Source organism: Lycium barbarum, chromosome 1 (assembly GCF_019175385.1).
Source record: "Lycium barbarum isolate Lr01 chromosome 1, ASM1917538v2, whole genome shotgun sequence".
NCBI classification, from domain to species: domain Eukaryota; kingdom Viridiplantae; phylum Streptophyta; class Magnoliopsida; order Solanales; family Solanaceae; genus Lycium; species Lycium barbarum.
The window spans coordinates 10324336-10345790 of NC_083337.1; the positions used below are offsets into that span (position 1 = coordinate 10324336).

Below are 21455 nucleotides of genomic sequence, written 5' to 3' on the forward strand. Positions count from 1 at the left end.
TTCTAAATTTCGACCACGTGAGGTCGAAATTATATCCAGAAAATACAATTTCGACCACATGTGATCGAAATTTAGCAATATTGTCGCTAGATTTCAACCACATGTAGTCGAAATTCTGGGCGGACTTCACAATTTCGACCACATGTGGCGAATTGTAAATAAATTTCTTTTTATATTTAAATTTTTCATATTTCGACCTCACGTGGTCGAAATATTTAAATAATATTTAAAGATAAATAATCATTCAATCACGTGTAGTTGAAAAAATTAAATATAATTTAATTATAAAATAATATTTTCGACCACATGTGGTCGAAAACAGTTTCTTTCTTAATTTCGGTAAAAATTTCGACCTACGTGTTAGCGACCTACGCCTGTGGTCGAAATAAAGGCTTTTTCGACCTCGTGTGGTCGAAATTTTTGATCGAAAATTCCTGTTTTTTTTTTAGCAGTGAGAACACTTGGGAAATCAGTGGGTTAGCTTATTTTCTGAAAGAAAAAACTTAAATTCTACTATGTAGTGTAAACACTGCTGACCTATGAGCTCGAATGGAGTCAATTACAATTTTGAACTACCACAGACTACGCACTATAGTTTCATAGCTTTCAGTGAGCGAGAGACCTAATACTATGGACAGATAAGCCAATGTTAGCAACATATTTGCGATTAAAGAGCTCTGTTTCTATTCGCGTTTTGACAATGTGATCGTTATCTATATACAGGGGCGTAACTAGGTGAGTTGAAGGTGGTCATTTCCATACCCTTACTGCATACATATGTTAAATATTACGGCCTTCGGCTTACCTAGTAATCCCTCATCTCAATTTATGTGACATTTTTTCCTTGTTAGTCAGTTTTATATTTAGTAGCAATTTAACATTAAACACCCCAATTTACCTTCACTGAAATGATTTCTATCACACAAATAGCTATGACTTATTTTAGACCACAAATTTTAAAAGTCATTATTTCATTCTTTAACTTCATGCCTAGTCAAATACATTCATATAAATTGAGACAAAGAAAGTATTTTTTTACATATTTATTAAATTTTGAACACCCTTAGCGAAATTCCTCATTTCACCGGTGTCTATATGCACAATATTTTTGTAGAAACAGAAACTTCAAAACCTGGATATAAAAGAGAGCAACCAGCAGATATGAAGCCACAACACAATGTGATGGGAATAAAATAGACCCGCAAAATAATATTCACGGTATTAGTGATAAACGCGGAACACTAAGTTATGGTTAAATCAGCAAGAATAAAATGCAGCAATAATGACACCAAGATTTTACGTGGAAACCCTTCTGAATAAGGGAAAAACCACGGCCAAGAGGAGCAGCTGATATCACTATAGTAAGGAATTTTACACTGTGTAGTAACGAGTATAAATACTCCTAAGACCACTACACCCACAAAAGAAATAACACTCTTTTGATTTTCCACCTTACTACAATATCACTCACACTCTATTTTTCTTCACAGACTATTTTCTCACAGTCTATGGAACACCTCACTTTGCTCTCACTCAGATGTATTGTCTGAGATTTTGGTGTGTATAGCAAATGATCTTGGTGATGATACAAATGAACCATAAGCCGCCTATTTATAGGAATGAATTTCCTATAATGAGGTAAGCGCTTACATCACGACTATGATGAGCTAAGCGCTTACATCACGACTATGATGAGGTAAGCGCTTACATCACGACTATGTGAACAAAAGAATTGACTTGTTGGCCAATTCCACAATTGCTACCAATGTGATTTTGTCAAAAAAAGAAAAATCTTCCTTTATTAAAATATGGGATAGAGGACTGGACCCCACACAATGATCCCCACGCCATGATACAGATAGCTGTTATATTCTATCAATCTTAAAGAACTTAGTCTCCTTAGAACTTCCCATTACCAATAAGCCACAACCAATCCAGGGCAATGCCAGAAGATATTCCAGCTTGTAGGCATAATACTAGCAAATTACCCAACGCATTTGGCTCAGGTCCCTACACAAATAGAGTTCAAAATTTTAAGCTTCTTTTATAGTTCTATTTATATAAGAAATAACACCTTTCTATATTTAAAAACAGATCAACTTTAAATTTTTCATTTTACTCTTAATGACATGATTTTATAGACACAAAAATGTAAGTCTTTCTTTCTTTCTCAAATTCTGTGTCTATTCAAATACTATCACATCGAGGCCGAGGGAGTAATATCTTTTTTAGAAGAGACTAAAAGTAAGATTTTACCAACCTTGTATCCTTGAGGAGCAATCGTGAGGACACAAACAGTGAGATAACCATTGGTGAGTCCGAGGAAGGACACGAGCATTATCATCCAGCCCTGATCACCATACTTCGCGGTGAAATAGAAACATGGAATGAACAAGAAACGAGACAATGTTGCGATCATTAGGCCCTTTCGCGATTTCAACTTCAATTTCTCAACCAGAGGAATGTATCTTGAGATAAAATCGCACACATTGCACATTGTTATCAGGACTAAACCATACCTGAAACAAGCAAACCATTTTTATTAAATTAATTTTTCTTATGGAAGCATCTATTTATAAATTACCAGCAGGCATTATCTTGATAATACTTCAACTTATTTCAAGTTCAAAGCGTGAAGTTTAAGTGGAGTTACACTACAGAATGATAAGACTACTTCAGATTGAAATAATATTGATCATTTCTTTTTTTTTTCTCCTTCAAACTATTACTCCCTCCATCCAAATTTATGTGATACCGTGTAACTACAAATCATCCCAGTAAGGAAAGTTCAAAGTTAAATTATTTCAAAACAAACAATCAGACCTATCTATAAAATTCACAAACTATTTCACTATAACCCAAGTTTTTTTTTTTTTGAAAACTTTCACATGTTATATTATATGTACTACTATAAACGACGTTATTATAGAAAAGTTTGACCATATGACTTTTTTTTTTGGGGCAGTCTAGAAAAATATGACATAAATTAGGACGAAAGTGTTAGAAAACTATAAGAAGAAAACGAAACAAAGAAGGCTTGAGCCGTGAAAACGATTTTCCTTAAAAAAGATATTGCCCGTATACAGATTTAGAAAAAATACTGACAATTTTCTCTTCAGGATACAACAAATCACAAATATCATACTTGCAGATTTTCTCTTACTTTGTAGGGAACTCACATTCATTTATAGGGCAAAAGTCAAGCCTTTTCCAAAAGTCACTTTATTTCATGTGTCCTTTTATTTTAAATTTAAATTCAATAATTGATTTTCTGTTATAGAAAAGAAGAAGTAATTAATTTATTATGCGGCCCGGTCCAAGGATGTATATAAAAGGACCAAGAAATGGCTTTTACCCATCGATGTGGGATCACCCACTTTCCCTATATATAACAAACTATTTAACAGAAAGCGTATATATCTATATATTTTGCTTAAAAGCCTAATAATGATGACATGCATGGAAGCAAGCATTTGTAGCAAAATTTCATGAATGGCAGAACAACTTACCATGATCCTAAGTTGTGGGAACCAGTATTCTCGTACAGGAATCCAGGGAAAATTGAGAAAGTTAAGACATGTCCAACATGCAGTCAATGTTCTGGAAGATCAATTTTTTGTTGCTGAGGCGCTCCAATTGTTTAGCATTATTATCATCCTGTTCAATTCACAGGAGCATAACGAACGTACCATCAAAAAAAAAAAAAAAAAGGAATCAGTAATACAGTTTTTAGTTTGAGATTAAGTTTTGTGTAAATGTATATATTTTTATGCTATACCAAGCATTGCTTGAATATACTTCTTCTTTCTCAATTTATGAGGCACCATTCGAGTTTTGAGTGTCAAACTTTAGATTTTGATCGAAAATTCGGACATGGAATCTTTAAGAAATAAAATTTACATACTTTGAAATTACGTAAAAAGTACTAAATGTCGCAATAAGTTACAATTCAAAATATTTAAAAGACATAAACGGCTGCGATAAAAAAAAAAATCATTTGACTCTAGAAATTCGAACAGTAACACATAAATTGGGATGAAGGGAGTAATAATCAACTACACTATTCATATTAATAGTTTGTTTGGCAATTGAGAAGCCAAAAATGCATCTTTTTTTTTTTAAAGAAAAATGCTTATTTTAGGGACTTAAGGTGCTTAGCCAAAATTTTTGAAGATTTCTGGCTAGTACGAGAAACTGTTTGTAGAAGTTGAAAGAAGTAGCTTCTCCACCGAAGCATTGTTTGAAACCTTGGTAAAATGCACAAATTGCTACTCTCATATTATCAAAAGTATTTTTCTATTTGATTACCCAAACAAAAACTAATATTTTTCAAAAAATTATTTCACTACTAAAAAAACAGGATTTCCCGACCTCAAAAAACCGACCTCAATTTAGGTCGGAAAAAAACCGACCTCATGAGATCGGTAAAGTCGTAATATTTATTTTTTAATTTTTTTAAAAATAAACCGACCTGGTGAGGTCGGTAATATTGTATCAAAATTTGAAAAATTAATGTACCGACCTCACCAGGTCGGAAATTTATTTGATGCTAAATATATTATAATTTTAAATTAACAATAAAATTATTAAATATACCGACCTCATGAGGTAGATATAATTAATCAGTCTAATACCAACCTCACGAGGTCGGTATTATTTTAAATTAAAATTAAAATTATTAAATATAACGACCTCACGAGGTCGGTATAATTAATCAGTCTAATAAAATCAAAACGGACCCAGTTATAACCCGTCTCTTTCCCATTTCAATCTCTTCTCCTCTCATCACCTTCTCTACCCCCTCCCCCCTTCTCCGGCGACGTCACCATTATTGTTGCCAGTCACCGCCGCCGCCGTCCCTACCCAGCTGAAAAAAGCTTGTTTCAGATATAACATTGAAAAAAGAGTTTGCCTAATTGACTACTTCCTCCAAATCTGTCCCCCATTTTCTACGCTCTCACACTTTCTTCACTTCATTTTCCCCATATCTCACGCCCTTCTCTTCTTCCAATAGTCTCCACCTTCATTTTCCATCTTCTAGGTAAGCCCTAATTTCTCCTTTGATTCAGTAATTTCCTCTTTCGTTTTAATTCCCAAAGTTACTTCCCCTTTTTTTGTTACTCTAACTAAAATGTTTGAGTCTTGGACAGAATTGACCCAATCTTCCCTTTTGTTTTCTCAGTTGTTTGTGCTTGATTTAAGAGATCATTGTGCTGCCTCTATTGACAACTTTGACGATCAGTAGACAACATCCTTAATCTTTCTGGTATGTATTTTCCTATCTCAAAATGTGCTTTCTCTATTTTAATTGTTGAATTGATGCTTAATGTAATTTGGAATTAGAAACGCCGGAATTGTTATCTTGATGTCTTTTGTCTTCCATTGTTTTGTACAACTTTATTTGGGGCATGATGGCATCATTAACTGGCCAAAACAGTAGACCATTTTGTCATATTAGTAAAGTTCGTGTAGGACTTTGACAAAAAAAGAAATATAAAAAGAAAATAATTAATGAAGGATATTAAAGTTGTTGAATTGTAGAGAAAAAAATGGAGTACCGAAGTAGTCTTCAGGCTATGATTCTTTTCTTTATGAAAATTCAAGAATAAGTCCAGAATCATGACGTTCTTTACATATTTTCTTTACATGTTTGAAATTAGTAGCCGATTGTTTACTTCCTATTTATAGGTTCTATTTGGAATGGGTTTAGCTTTATTACTCGGTTTTCGAATACTATCAGTGTTTTGAAGTTGGCAACTTTTACGAAATTACATTTTTGTGTGTCTTTATTCTTCCTCCTTAACCTTTTAAAAACATCCTTATGTTGATTCTTTCTCTTTTGTTTCCTTTCAGATACCTCAACGAAGACATTCTTTGAGCCATTTCGACATTTTAGAGATCTGAGAGGGATAATGCACTTGACAATCTTGACGGTGTAGTGGTACGTTTTATGAATTTTTCCCTGTTGTAGAATTTTACCTTACTAATCCTATTGAGGCAAACTAACATAACTAGCAAGCATGTACAAAATATGAACTTGACAAAATGGTAGTGACCTGATATACCAGTATCCCCTCTGATAGGTTGTTGAGTTCCAAGATTTGCTATGACCTGGTTCTGCTTCTTGCATGGATTTGAATCCTTCTAAGATGAACAGGGTTTTGCAAATTTTGGAACTGTAAACATGGATGAATGTACTAATACCACTCTTCTATTTTATTCTTTTAGATTTCTTGCAGTGTTAATAGGATAACAAAAGCATTTAAGTCTTAACAGTATGTCATACATTTAACATAATCACCAGTATTGCTTTGTCAAAATCTAATTACTCTTAAAACTGATTTCTATTTGGATGAAGTAAGTGGTATTAATTTATTGCATTGTATTAATTTATTGCATCATCCTTTGAAGCTTTGAACTTGTGGCTGATTACAGAATCTTTAATGAGCTTAGACCACAATTTCTTAGGTCTTATATTATGGTTATCTCTGCAACTACTACTAGTGGTGATTTCAGTATTAGACCACTCAATTGGATTAAGTTCAAAACTCACCCTGCAAGATTGTGATGGGGAACAAATTGGGGTGATCAAGAAGTTTATGCAAAAACTTTCTTCTTCTTCTTCTAAATCTCCTTCTTCAAAGGAATCTGTTTGAAGTAATTTTGGGTGAAGAGGAAAGAATTTTTGGTGAAGAGAAAGGACTCTACCTCTGTAGAAAAGTTCATCTGCATGGGAAGTTGTGAATTTTTCGTCATTGGTTATTGAGGCCATTTGAAACTGAAATTCTCTATTTTGAGGGGAAGACTCTTAAAGCTAATCTTAGAGTCAACCTTATGGGGTCTGCTTTTCTTTCCCTTCCTTTTTTGTTTTGAACTCTTTTTTCCTTTAAAAAAAGATTATAAATGTTGGGTTTTGGGTTTAGAATCTTATGTAGGACATAGAAGATACTGGTTCCTCTCTTAAATGTTTGTAAAAATCTAAGCTTGATATGGTAAATCTTGATTTTTTAAGGATGTTTTATTATCTTTGTGTTTGGGGATTGGTTGTGAGATATGAGTCTTTGTCTACTCTACCTTTTTTGCCCTGTATCTATGTTGTTATTTCTCTCTCATGGGGTTTGGTAAAGGTCACTTTTTTGTCACCCATTTTTTTGTAGTTTAAAAAGAAGGAAAGCTTTTTTTCACATTTTTGTCCAATTTAAAGATTTGTTAATTTCTATTTGCTCTTTCGTCTCCCTATTGCTAGTTACTACAATCTTGATCTCATGTTTTTCAGTGAAATTTCATAGTTAAATGTTGGAGGTTCTGTGATTTATTTTTCTTCTCATCAGTGCCTTTTGATCTGTAAACTTTTGTTGTGTTTTTGACAGTGAGTTATCATCTTTTTTTCTTTTTTACTGAGAATTGGAAAAGCAAAAGTAGTGGTGGGTGAATTTTCATTGTTGTCACAAATCACTAGTCTCTTTCCAACAGTTACAAGTTTTTTTTATTTTCTTTGTCCTTATATGTAGTGTGATAGATTCACTAGCCATTCACCCACAGAATGAAATGTAAAAAGTAAAATGGGGTTTCAGCTATGGTGCTTTTAGATAGAGACATGGGTCCCTACTTTGTATAGGGAATAAAACTTTGATATTTATACTGAAACAGACTGGCCTTTGATCTTTTACATCCTTGATTTAACCAGAATGTTATGTTAATTGAAATTTTGAACATTTAGCTACGAAGATTGACAATTTGTTCAATGCCCAACTCATGTCAGCACATTCTCATGTTGCAATGAAGTTTATAGGCTATCATACTTTGACCAGTTACCTAATAAGTTATGATGTATTCTACTCTAAAAAAGGTTATCCTTCTGTGTTTTCATCTTTTTTAAAAATCCATCTCCAATACAATGCAGATATGACTATTCTGGCTATGGAATTAGCCAGGAAGATTTGATTCTTTATGGGCAATCTGTTGGAAGTGGCCCAACATTACACTTAGCAGCTAAATTACCACGGTTGAGAGGTGTGGTTCTGCACAGTGGCATTCTTATTAGGTGTGGTTCTGCACAGTGGCATTCTTATCAGACTTCTTATGCAGTGTTTACTTGATAAAGAAATTGACATTTCATTGGAAAATGATTGAAGTTTAAACAAGTGATGAGGGTAAGATTAAATTATCTAACATAGAGAAAGAGAATACATGGATATGAACTTTTGTGTCTTTTCAACTAAAGAATCCTATCTGCCATGACAGAAATCATATATATAAGAACAACTTCCTTTCACTTTAAAGTTTTGTTTCTTGATTCATGATATCCATATGTGACATTTCGTGGATATCCTTTTGGCATGAAACCTCTTGGCATGAAACCTTTTTCCTCTTAAAACTAATTACTCCTGGTTTGGTTTTGTGTAATACTTAAAAGTAAGAATTCAAAGTAGTTTGATTTGTCATAAAACTGATTACTCCTAGAAATCATTTCTAAGTGTTTAATTTTATATTTTTCGTAGTTGGTTACCAGACAACTTGCTTCGAGGGGGATTCCGTCATATCCTGATGATGCTCGTAACCCCCATACTCAATCTAGTGGTGCGGATGATGATGGGACTCACGTGTCAAACACACAAAGGCATGTTTGAATGTTAATGTTGTGGTGGATTTGTGGATTGTGTAAGTGTTTTGTGGATGTTTGCGAGGGGTGAAGTAGTCTAATGTTGTAGACTTAATGTAGACTTGTTTAATGTTTTGTGGATGTTTGCAAAGGTTGAAGTAGTTTAATGTCTCTTGTGAATGTTTGAATGATGTTTTGATTTAACTTTGAAGTAGTTTCGAATTGAATTTGATGTATTAGTGATTGTAATATATGTGTTTGTTGAAGTAGCTTAATGTTTTATGTATTTGTAGTAGTTTGGTGAATTGTTGGCAGCTATTTGAGCTGGTTTTAGTTGAATCTAAAATTGTTTTCATCTTGACGGGGGGCACGGAATAGCAGCTAGGTCCTACTAATTTTTTTACAAATTACCGACCTCATGAGGTCGGTTTTATGCAAAATTTTCCCAGAAATTATAAATTACCGACCTCATGAGGTCGGTTTTCTGGGGGTATTCATATAAATTACCGACCTCAGGAGGTCGGTAAACTCATATCATTATATTATTAATATAATTTACCGACCTCATGAGGTCGGTAATTTATTTAATTAATACTCGGCGTAAAAAATTATACCGACCTCATGAGGTCGGTTTTTTGCGACCTCACGAGGTCGGTAAGAATACTGACCCACTGTTTTCCGACCGAATTTTGAGGTCGGTTTTTGACCAAAACCGACCTCATGAGGTCGGAAATAGCCATTTTTTTTAGGTCGGGAAATCTTATTTTTTTAGTAGTGTTTATGACAAAAAGTACTTTTCAAATTTAACAGATTGTGAAAGTTTGGCCAAACAAGCTACAAGCCTGATATGACAACTTGATAAATAGAGTTACAACATATCATAATAATATAACTAGTTTCTTTCCTCATTATAGTTAATTATATTGATTGATGGTATAAAAATTTTTTACACTATCAGCAGTTTCCTTCTGAATGCCGGCTGCCGCTAGATCTGTTGCAACAGTTTCTGATCCTTCTTTAGCCGCCTTTGTGCGGTAGTACTTAACGATTGGCAGCTTTGGGAAGACGGATGCATATAGAACAATGCATAAAAATTCCAAGGATGTGGAAATAGCCAGAAATAAAACTGAGAAAATAACATTTGTATGATTTTGACTAAGGAAATAATCAATTGTATCAATTAAAACTACTACGATAATTTAAATGTTCTATTTAGAGATTACGAGGACTACCTCGAGCCCCAGTTATTAGACAATTTGTTTTAAATTTTCAACGAGAAGTCATTTATTCCTTCTTCTTTTTTTTCCTTCAGATTTTACCTTACAATTTTAATTAGTAGAGTATTAATTGGTTTAACATAATTTAATGTTAATCTTTTTTAAAAGTACAAATACTGTTATTAACAGGGATAACTCTAATAATGCTTAATGAATAACCGGCCTATAAGCAATGCTTATGGGCCGGTTATTTGGATAGAGGCTGGCCAAGTTGCTGGCCAGGGGCTAAAATGCGAACGGGCCAGTTATTTGGACAGTCCAACAATTTATTTGTTTGGGATCCAGGTTGATATAATATCTCGTCTTGTGGGAGCAAGAGGAGCATGTGTATTTCCGTTCCTCTTGTCTCCTTTCTCAGAGTCAAACTTCTCATCCTCATTCTTATTCTATATTAGTTACTTGATTTAGTATTTTCCATTGTAACTCAGTAGCTTGAATGTTATAGTTGCTATCAATGATTATATATATATATATATATATATATATATATATTTGTGTTGAGAATTCTGGTTTGTTACAAAAACATTAAAAAAGACAATAATATAGAGTACATACTAACTCCTTTGCGAAGACCGTTAGTAGTCCTTTCAAAGGCTGCTTTAGTAATCAGCCCTAGTGCAGCAGTAAGAGCTCCAGAGGCACCCAAACCAGCTAAGAATGACTGAACAAATAATGCATGACAGCCAAAATAAGCGCTTTCGCAGATCAATTTGAAGAACCATATACAATCAAACCTTTTTATAACGATATCTATTGTTTTGGTTGTTATAGCGAAATGTTGTTATAGAAAATATACAATATAACATAACATAAAAATTTAATTTAAAAACCACTTGGTTATTATAACAAAATGTTATTAAAAAAAAAATGGAGTAACTATTATAGAGAGATCAGACGGGTATATGTATAGGATTTCCAATCTTACTTGGATGAATTCAGGGCACATGAAGGATAAATCTCCCACCATGCCACCTTTAACTAAAGCATCTGCAACTCCAAAAGCAGCAACTAAAGCACATATACCAATGTAACTTCCTAAACCACCCTTTCCTGATGTGGCCAAATCCAACTGCCAAGTACATGAAAAAGAAAAATCAAGTGAATATGAACAAAAATTAGGCAATAAAAGAAAGGGATGATCGCAGTATCGCACAATTCCTCTGCCCTCCGGGTCAATGATAAGTAAACTTTCTTTTTAGTCTGTCCTACAAAAATGTACTCCCTCCGTTTCAATTTATGTGAACTCATTTGACTGTACACGACATTTAAGAAAGAGTGAAGACTTTTAAAACTTGTGGTTCAAAATAAGTCTTAAATATTTGTGTGGCTGTAAATCATTTCATAAAGTAAATTTGTTTTCAAATTAGAAAAGAGATCATTCATTTTGGCACGAACTAAAAAGGAAATAGGTTCACATAAATTGAAACAGAGGGAGTATTTAATAATAATTTTTTATGTATTTGGTATGAAGGAAAATATTTTTCTGAAAGATAAGTAGTTTTCTTATTTTTTGATGTTTGATAAGTAAATAAAAGATATTATCTTTTAAGCATTTACATATAATCTAGGCAAAATACTATAAGAGTAGAGGTTGGAGTCAGAGCGAGGGTAGGGTGTGGGGTGATGGAGTAGGGGCTAGGGCTAGAAGCGGGGCTAGAATTTAGAGTTTCCGGGTTTTGAACTTGCCATCAAACCTATAGTCGTCATACTTACTGGGTGTGCAACTAAATGTTCATACATTTTCAATGATATTTTTAATATAAATGTAGGATCTAAACAAAAGTTATTGGGTTCGTCCGAACCCATAAATAATACTCTCCCTCCACCCCTGACTATGGGGGTGGGGTGAAATGTGGTATGTTGGAAGACGGGGAGGAGCGGAATGCTACTTGTGAAAAAAAAAAATTCCTACCTCTATCAGAAAGTCATTTTTCTCATTTTTAAAGAACTTATATTTTTAGAAAGAATGTTTTCCAAATATTTGACTAGTCAATGTTTTCCAAATAATTGACTAGTCAAACATGGAAAAATCCAAGACATATTTTCTAGATAATATTTTTCTCCACACCAAACACATTTTTAATGAGATAATTTCTAGCAACATAAATATTATGACAAATTTTAAATTGCAATTTTTTTTTTTAGTTCCTTACCGAGTCAGCTTATGTTATATAAATTGAAAGTGAAGGAGTATACATACCACTAGGGGTGCTAAAGTTGTTGAGAAGAACATGGTATATCCGGTTAAGTTGCGCTTTCTTGTGTCTATCTTTGCCTCATTATGTGCAAGAATTGCAATTGTTGCAAGTGCAAACGGTTGATAAATGATTGTGAGCACCCTTGAAGGATGGTATTTCTTCATTACAATTTACATGACAAAAGCAAATTAGTCAGAAGGCAATCTAAAAGTCAAGTCTGTTTACTTGGAAGTACTAATTAACTAATCCAACATTGAATAATTCTAGATTGTTTCATGCATGTATGTGTTTATTCAACTTTTAGTTAATTATATCAATGTCACAAAATTAATTTCTATAATGATAATGACTAAATATATATACAACAACAAATAAAAAATAACATCGAAAAATACCAAATTTGATCCTAGAATCACATGTAGGTTGTCACACATATAAAATTATCACGTAGTTAAGTACAATCACCGTTAGCAACTCACCTAACATAATATACGTGTACATGACACCACTTCAAAAAACAAAAAATAAATCATGTTTTGGCCCGACCTAATACTCCTTGGATAATAGTTACATGTAGTTATTTTTTAAGTACATAATCGCGTAAGAAATATTTTACTCTATAAGTTGTGTTGATGTTAATTAAAACACATAAGAAAACGATGGTTTAAGGGACACTCACCGGAAGGAGTTCATAATAGTAATCTCCAATAGTGAGCATACTATTCCAAGAAACAAGAGACCCAAGTCCAAGAATCCAACATACCACCATTCCACTATATTTCCCCTGAAAATTCAGATACATACATACATATATATATATATATATATATATATATATATATATATATATATATATATATATATATATATATATCTGTCAAAAGCAGAATTTTGAACTGTAAAACTCCATTTTGGGATTAACAGTATATATTAAGGGTAACAATGATTGAGACTCAAAAACAGTACCTCTAGCCTGGCTGGACTTGGAATTCTGGTTGAATCAGCAATTGTCATGGCCGCTTTTGGCTCTGAATAAGAGATTGCACAACAGTGTTCACCAGTTGCAAATGACAACTTAATTAATATAGATATATAACAAGCAGTGATGGAGCAAGAATTTTCACTTAGGATTTTTACTGAGGACAATGAAACTATGAAGAAGTAAACATACAAAGAAACCAAGGTATTTAGCATCTACTATATATACATAAAAAATAAGTTTGACCTTATATATACAGTGTAATTTTCAACAAAAGACGACAAACCTCCAGAAAATTATATTATATAAGGTCAAAATTATTTTTATGTATATATTGTAGATGTTGAAGCCCCTAATTAATTTCTTTATGTATTTACTTCATTATATTTTGAATTCCTAAAAATCCTAACTCCGGTACTGCTTGCGTCCACCTAGCTCTACCCCTGATATAGTATAGCACAAACCATATACTACTCCCTCCATCTCATAATAAGTGTCACCTTAGCCAAAAACACTCATATTAAGAAACCAATAATGCAATATGAAGTTTACTAAATTACCCCTATATAATGAAAAAAAATATTTTTTCCTCTTGATTAGAACATGCACAAGTAGTAAACCTTTTGACATTCGAAATCCAACAATACCAAGTAACAATATCAAGTTACTATATGGCTTTTCCAATCCATTTTTTTGTGTGGATTGCCCTTCAAAGGCACTGGTCTTTAATTTTCTCCCCTCAATTTGCTGGTCTTTAATTTTTGCCCTTCACCTAATACCATGAGGTTTGGGGTTCAAACCCCGACTCAGTAAAAAATAAAATAAAAAATAGCAAGGCAGAGTTTCGTAGCAAAATTAGGCCTATTCGGGCAAAAGTTAGGCCTTAGGGCAGAGTTTTGCAAAATTCCAACTGAGTAAAAAAAATAAAAAATTGCCTTATGCCTGAAGGCAAAACTCTGTCTTGAGTAGAGTTTGCAGTCAAACTCTACCTGATCAGGTAGAATTTGCAGTCAAACTTTCCTGATCAGCTAGAGTTTGAGGCAAACTCTGTCTAAAGGTAAAGTTTGAAACTCTGCCTGAAGGTAGCAAAACTTTATCTTGCGAATCCAAACTCTACCTTGCGAATTTTTAAAAAATTTTGACTGAGCGGAGTTTGAACCTAGAACCAAGGGGTTTTTAGCGAAGGGCAAAAATTAAAGACCACCAATTTGAGGGGCAAAAATTAGAGACCACCCCCCAAATAAGGCCAATCGTGCAAATGACCCTTTCCAATAACCATTTAGATGTTACTTTAACTTGTCAATTTTTGTCTAAGGGTAGAGTTGGAAAAACTAGTCAATTATGTCTTGGTTTCCTAAGGTGACACTTATTATGATACAAATTTTTTGGGTTAAGGTGACACTTATTATGGGACGGGGGGAGTATATGTTACATGGGAATGAAATTAGGAATGGATGCATATATATCTTGCTGATATTTATTCCTCAAAATAAGTGTCAAATGTGAAAAGCATGCATATCGAACTAAAGTTGAAATTCAATAATAATAATAATAATAATAATAATAATAATAATAAGGAGGACGAGGAGGAGAATACAGGACACTTACGATATTATATTACAATATCTGAAAAGTAAATAATATGAAATAGAAGCATTTCTAGTGTAGATTAACTATGTAAAAAGAGATAAATTGATGAACACCTTATCAATTGTCAAGAAAGGAGGAGCTTGCTTTTGTTAGGAAGACAGAACTGCTTAAGGAAAGTGAAGTCAAGATAATTGATCCTTTAATATACTTCTGTGTATTTTGGCATCTTTTCGATCAATCATTGTTGATTAAAAGAAAATTTAATATGACGGAGATATTAAAACCTTCTAAATCAAGACTTCCAAAATTTATAAAGACTCAGATGATCAGCATGTTTATAGGGGTCCCTTGATGATGTAAATACATATTCGGCGACTCAGTGAATATTAGATATCGAATATCTAATTAAAGGGGAAAAAAAAAATCCAACAGCTCTTCTATATTTAGAGTTACCTGTCTCTATTTGATAAATAAAACGAAATTACAGAAGATTCCATTGTTGGAATTTTTATTAAATGTGGACTATCATTAATATGATTATTGCGTTTATAAAACAGGCAAAATAAATATAATTGGCGGACATGATTTTGGCCGCTTAATTGTTAGGTTTCTTATAGGGCCTGAATCACGTCATGTATTGGTGTAGGCTGACAATAGACCCTGTTGAAGACCTAATAACCCTAAAATCTATTAGGGGAGGCCCTTTAGGTCAAGACCAGATGCCTATAAATATATAGCTAGGTTCTCTCTTATTTTGTCGAACAATAAGAGGAACAAGTAGCCACACTTGCCTATTTACAGTATTCTTGACCTGTGCAATATTAATCCTTAATTGGGCTATAATAAATTTAATTACATCCGTCCCAAGCAAAGGGATGGTTAGCATCTAACTTCAAACATAAAGACAAAATGGAGGTTTCATTGGAAAATAATTGATTTTTCAGTATGTCTATATGAGATTACTAAAAATAGATGAGTTGGATTAAAGATCATACGATCATGTATAATCATTGGCTTAATGCTTTTGGAAGAGGATCCAACAGAATATACAAATGAGAAAACGTTGGTTAACTTCAAAGTAATTGCATCAGATTGTGTTATTTTATTGGATACATATGGACCTATAATATGTTTGGTCCCTCGGTAATGGCATATTAAATAGGCAAATGGTTGATTTATTATTATTCATTGGACTAATTAATTAGTTTGATTTGGAGTCGTTTGTATAATACTATTTCAAATTTTCCATGTTGAGGTGTACAGACAAATCTTTTCTTTTTATCTGATCCCTCATGCAATTATTTAATTGTTACCTCTCTCTTTCTTTTTCTCTCTTGGTTGTTAATTGACTATGATTGTACTACTTCACTAACTTCAAGTTTACGAATTTACCTCCATTATATTAATTTCCCACACTTTTAAAAAAAAACTCAAAAGCATCTTAATTCCTTCCAAGTTGCCCACCCATATATCCACCACTTGCTGTTGGGTGATTTACAAAAATGGTCCTAGAGGTAGGACGTGGCCTTGAATTTTTATTTTGACCTTGCTTGCTTCATGGGCAAAACATTAATAATCTTACAAGTTTTGATTTTTGACATTGAAGGTTTGCCAACGAGGCAAGCAGATGTAAAAAATTCAAGACCACCCACTTCCAAGTTCATCTAGTGTAATTTGAGGTCCACAGTTGAGGTGAATGGTAATATAGGAGTTAAGAGTTGAAATTATTGTTAAAGAATTCAGCATATAAAGGGATTCTAGGGGAGTAGGGGTCGGGTATTGGGTTGGGTAGGAGGTTTTTGGTTAAGACGGGTTGAATTTAGTGCTTTCAATTCATAAAATTAAAAAATCAGTTGTCATGTCATTAAAAAGTGATGGAATATTTTATTTTTCAATTAGAGTGACTTTTTAAGTGCAATAGCAAAAGATCAGTGACTTTTTCTGATGCAAAAGAAAGAAAAATTATTTTGTTCACTTATTTCCAGTAGTTCAGTAACTATCTAAGCAATGAATTCTCAAATAGAAATGACCTCATATTCTTTTTTTCTAAAAGAAAATCATTACATAGAGGAGGATTATGGAAGGGGAAGCTGAAAAGAAGAGAGTGAGAATTGAACCCACCCCTATTGTGCTGGAGACTTCCGCGAGTTAAAAAAGATATCCTAATATTTTGTATAACTTGGTTAACGATATCTATATATAAACCATTATGCCAATGTGTTTGTAGAAGCTGAAAATTGAAACTAGGTTATGGAAAAAAAGAGTAGCAATACATTCAATCAATTTTACATTAATCTGATTAAGGTAGGGAATACTTTACCCCAAAGTGGGACTTTCCGGGCCGAATCTGACTTAGCCGGGGGCAAAAGCGGGTACCTTACATGGGACACCGGATGGGAAACTAAGAAATACATTTACAGATTCTGATTTGGTTAGAACTTCCCATTACCAATAATCCATAACCAATCTAGTGCAACGCCAGAGAATAGTCCAGCCAGTAGGCATAACACTAGCAAATTACCCAATGCATTTTGCTCAGGTCCCTGTTGAAACAGAATCCAGTAAGTTCAAAAAATTTAAGTCAAAACTAACAATGAAGAAATGTTTTCGTGTTTTTTAAGACTGGAAAGTAATTTAACAACCTTGTATCCCTGAGGAGCAACTGTGAGGACACAAACGGTGAGATAACCGTTGGTTAATCCTAGGAAGGACACGAGCATTATCATCCAGCCCTGATCACCGTACTTTGCAGTAAAATAAAAACAAGGAATGAACAAGAAACGAGACAGTGTTGCGATCATTAGGCCCTTTCGTGATTTCAACTTGATTTTTTCGATCAGTGGAATGTACCTTGCTATCAGATCGAACATATTGTAGACTGCTATCAGGACTAAAGGGTACCTGAAACAGGCAAGACATTTCCTTTTAGCTCACATAGTTTATGTAGCGGATCAACCAATGTGTACACTCTATTGTAATCTAGTGTTCGGTATGAGAGTTACAAAAGTAGCAGTAGTTTCCTGGGAGGCGTCTTCTTCTAGCCATTTTGTTACTCAAGTTGCAGTTAAACGACTTTGGTTTATCTCAAAAGCATGTATATCTAATTTCTGTTGGTTTTGAAAAAGATGTTGCAGCAAATAAAGTTGGAAGTAACGATTGAAATTTTCTCTTGTAATGTGTTAAGCATGGAGCGTTTCTAACTTGAAAACAGAAAATCTGTGAAAAAATATGCAGAACAAATTCAAAAGCCTAAAATATCTCAACTAAACTTATCTAAGTTTAAATTTAAACGAAGACTCTTCCTACAACTAAACTACTTATTATTCTAGTAAATCAGCAGTAACCGAAGCAAACATTCAACATTTTTCGTTAAGACTTCGAGGAACCTAGTTGACTCTGCACATGCCCGAAACTTAAGACTATGAAATGGTGTGCTATTTGAGATTCAAGTTCAAAGCATGATATTCCAATTTACTTATACTACAATACTACTTCAGATTGAAATGGTATTGTTCTTTTATTTTTCTTTTTTTTCTCGGTGTCCTCCTATGCATTTTTTCAGAAGCCTATTTTTTATGAAAGGAAACAATTCAAGAGGTCTTGCAAATATTATAGCAAAAATAGTATGCTGGATATGAAAATTAGCCAGCAGAGAAGAGACAAGCAAGCTTACCATGAGCCTAATTTGTGGGAACCAGTATTCTCATACAAGAATCCAGGGAAAATTGACAAACTCAGGACATAAATCAAGTACAAATCCAATAAGTAATCGACGTTCTGAAAGAACAGTTGTTTGTTGCTCAGGCGCTCCAATTGTTTAGTGTTATTATTATCAGCCTGTTCAGTCGACAGGAGCATATCAAACGCTAAGGTCAAGAAATCAGTAATAAATTTATTACCGTTTAATTTGTTTGTCTTACTTTCCTTTATAGTTTATTTCAAAAAGAATGCGTCTTTCCTGATTTGGTAACTTTTTAATTTCAACATCCTGCATGACATGTTTAAAACCACAAGATTAAAGGGTATTTTAGTACATTATACATCTCTTTATTTAAAACCACAAGATTCAAAAGTCTTCTTTATTTTCTTGAACTCTGTGCCCAGTCAAACTAAGACAAACAAATTGAAACGGAGGGAGTAGTTAAGTATAAGTTACGTACTCTTTCGGTTGCTTCAGACTTGATGCCTGCTGCGGCTAGGTCTGCTGCAACAGTTTTTGATCCCTCTGCTGCTGCCTTTGTGCGGTAGTACTTAACGATTGGTAGCTTAGAAAAGATGAACCCATATAGAAGAATACATAGAAATTCAATGAACGTGGAGATAGCCAGGAATAACACTGCAAAATCAACAACCACAAGATTCTGTCTAAGGAAATGACAAATTTTATCAAGTGTTTTCTTTTTTTCTCTCATTTTGCTAACGAACATTGGCATTATTATAAATCACTTACTAACTCCTTTGCGAAGACCGTTACTAGCCCTTTCAAAAGCTGCTTTAGTCACTAGCCTTAAAGCAGAGGTGAGCACCCCAGAGGCAGCCAGACCAGCAAAATATGACTGAAAATTCTTAACGGCAATAAAACATTTCAGAAATGTTATTCAAGAATTATACAGTCAGACCTTTCTCTAATAGTCATTCTCTATAACAACATTTTACTATAACTCCCAAGTTTTCTTTGGAGCTGATTTTCATGTTATGTTATGTTATATTATATGTTCTCTAGAACAACATTTCACCATAACAGTAAAAAGTTATCGGAACAAACATCGTCGTTATAGAGAGGTTTGACTGTAGTAGCAACTCATTGGAAAAAAAGTAGAAGTTTGAACCTTACTTGGATAAATTCAGGGCACATGAAGGATAAATCTCCTACAATCCCACCTTCAACAAAAGCATCTGCAACTCCAAAAATAGCGACTATAGCACATATACCGATGTAATTTCCAAGACCCCCGGTTCCTGATGTGGCCAAATCCAACTTGAAAAATATGAAAAATAAGGTCAAGTCAGGATGAACAAAGATTTAAACCTATAAAAAATGACTGCATTAATCACTGTAACATACCACTAGGAGCGCGAATGTGCTTAAGAAGAAAAGAGTAAATCCAGTTAGGTTGCGCTTTCTTGTATTGATTCTTGCCTCATTATATGCAAGAATTGCCATTGTCACAAGTGCAAATGGTTGATAAACGAGGGTAAGCACCCGTGAAGGATGGTATTTCTTCATTGTACATGACAAAATAAAACCAGTTAGCAGATATCTAAATTTCAGCTCCCTTTCGTTTGAAGTACTAACTAGTTATTTGGGATTGCATGAATTCAACTCTTTTATGATTATAATGTAAAGTAGCTATTATTAATCATTTAACTACAGGATTTTCACTCTATGCAACTCTCACAAAAGATGGATTTACATTAAAAAAAACTGTTCCCATTTATTTCAGAAATTGCTCTCACCATTTTTCATGTCAAGAAAACATCATAAATCAAGCAAGGTCATAATCTTACAACCTTGGTCTCAACTTCCATTCACACAAAAAGCAGAGATCGATCCAGAATTTAAAATTTATGGGTCTCTACAACGATCTCAAGTTAATATTTATAGATATTTAGAGATTTCTTAATACACTGGACAAAAGTTATTGGGTTCATGAGAACCTGTAACTTATAAGCTAGTTCCTCTCCCGACAAAAAGGGCCCCTAACATTCCTAAGTGAAAATCAATTGACAGAATCAAAAGATCAGATGATAGATTAAAGGGACACTTACCGGAAATAGCTCATAATAGTAATCTCCAATAGTGAGCATACTATTCCAAGAAACAAGTGACCCAAGTCCAAGAATCCAACATACCATCATTCCACTATATTTTCCCTGAAAATTCAGATACATGTATAAGTCAATATCATTTTTACTGCAAACTCCATTTTGGGATTAACAAAATTAAGGACAGAGGCGGAGCTAAATTTTGAGTTTATGAGTTCTGGATTCTAGAAAATGCAGCTTATTAGGTTCTTGATAAGTTATTTATACATATTAAGTGAAGTTTTAAACACAAATACAAAGTTTAAGCCAAACAATACAGAGTTCTATTTAAGGGTAACAAAGATTGAGAGTAAAAAACAATACCTCTAGCCTAGTTGGACTTGGAATACTGCTTGAATCAGCAATAGTCATAGCTGCTTATCTCAAGAAGAGATTTGCAAAAACAGAATTCACCACAAATTGCACTGCACAAAGTATCAAAAAACACTAATTAACTTTTTCCTGTCTAAACATTCGTGGACAGAGTTACTCAGAACCTGGCCTGGCGGGAAGTTAAAGGTACTCGGTGAAATAATTGAATGTGTGCAAAATGACAGATTTCTTCCCGTCTTTCTAAGCCTGAGTACTAGTACCTGTACGGATGAGAGATAGCACAATATTTAGTCGAAAAGTGAAAATTGACTCGGACAGTGATGTTATATATAAAATCTTTTATCAATAGTGCAACTATATGCTCTATATTTGGAGGATATTTTCTCAATATAATGGTCATGTAAAGAGCATTAATTTATCTCGAAGTGAAGTTTGAAATTGAGAAGAAGAAGGATGAGGATGAGGTTGGAACAAAAGATAAAATAAAGCATAATTTGTATGTGAATGCAAGATGGTTGGAGTATTATTTATATTATAAATAGTCCTAACTATTTTTGGTCAATCATTGATGATTTTGCCAGAGAGATCAAAACCTTATAAGACGGCAAAAGTGGTTGGCTGGACTTTATACAAACTGACATATCTAAAATTATATACTTAAACACAATGCA

General features: G+C 33.5%; 2 protein-coding genes, 1 long non-coding RNA gene and 1 pseudogene across 6 annotated transcripts in view; 1 reads left to right on the plus strand and 3 right to left on the minus strand.

The window, feature by feature from the left end:
- LOC132609388 (uncharacterized) overlaps window positions 1-21455 on the minus strand; it is a 39639-nt gene that overhangs the window by 11702 nt on the left and 6482 nt on the right. The gene's annotated exons all lie outside the window — the stretch shown is intronic.
- Window positions 1900-13091, minus strand: LOC132627512 (equilibrative nucleotide transporter 3-like; annotated as a pseudogene).
- LOC132627593 (uncharacterized) lies at window positions 4739-8923 on the plus strand. 2 transcript variants are annotated; one of them, XR_009577930.1, is made up of 5 exons: window positions 4739-5041; window positions 5183-5266; window positions 5854-5941; window positions 7904-8153; window positions 8502-8923. It is a non-coding gene; the product is annotated as an uncharacterized LOC132627593 (long non-coding RNA). The 2 variants fall into 2 exon arrangements; XR_009577932.1 differs by having other exon boundaries at window positions 7904-8044; window positions 8502-8922.
- LOC132631655 (equilibrative nucleotide transporter 3-like) lies at window positions 16659-21317 on the minus strand. 3 transcript variants are annotated; one of them, XM_060347325.1, is made up of 10 exons: window positions 20949-21317; window positions 20776-20876; window positions 20416-20520; window positions 19712-19867; window positions 19481-19624; window positions 19097-19211; window positions 18807-18982; window positions 18320-18483; window positions 17289-17547; window positions 16659-17189 (listed from the first exon to the last, which is right to left on the minus strand). In XM_060347325.1, the coding sequence occupies exons 2-10, from the start codon at window positions 20821-20823 to the stop codon at window positions 17079-17081; spliced, it is 1278 nt and encodes a 425-aa protein (XP_060203308.1). In that variant the 5' UTR covers window positions 20824-20876; window positions 20949-21317; the 3' UTR covers window positions 16659-17078. The 3 variants fall into 3 exon arrangements, with proteins under 3 accessions (XP_060203308.1, XP_060203302.1, XP_060203315.1); XM_060347319.1 differs by having other exon boundaries at window positions 21045-21316; XM_060347332.1 differs by having other exon boundaries at window positions 19097-19202; window positions 20776-21313.

What these genes read in the sequence shown, in the direction of transcription:
- LOC132631655 (XM_060347325.1), bottom strand. Translation starts at nt 20,823, where the DNA reads ATGACTATTGCTGATTCAAGCAGTATTCCAAGTCCAACTAGGCTAGAG. An exon ending in ACTATTATGAGCTATTTCCG is followed by an intron (nt 19,868 to 20,415) that starts GTAAGTGTCCCT and finishes TGTACAATGAAG; the next exon opens with AAATACCATCCTTCACGGGT. An exon ending in TCCCACAAATTAGGCTCATG is followed by an intron (nt 17,548 to 18,319) that starts GTAAGCTTGCTT and finishes TGCCTGTTTCAG; the next exon opens with GTACCCTTTAGTCCTGATAG.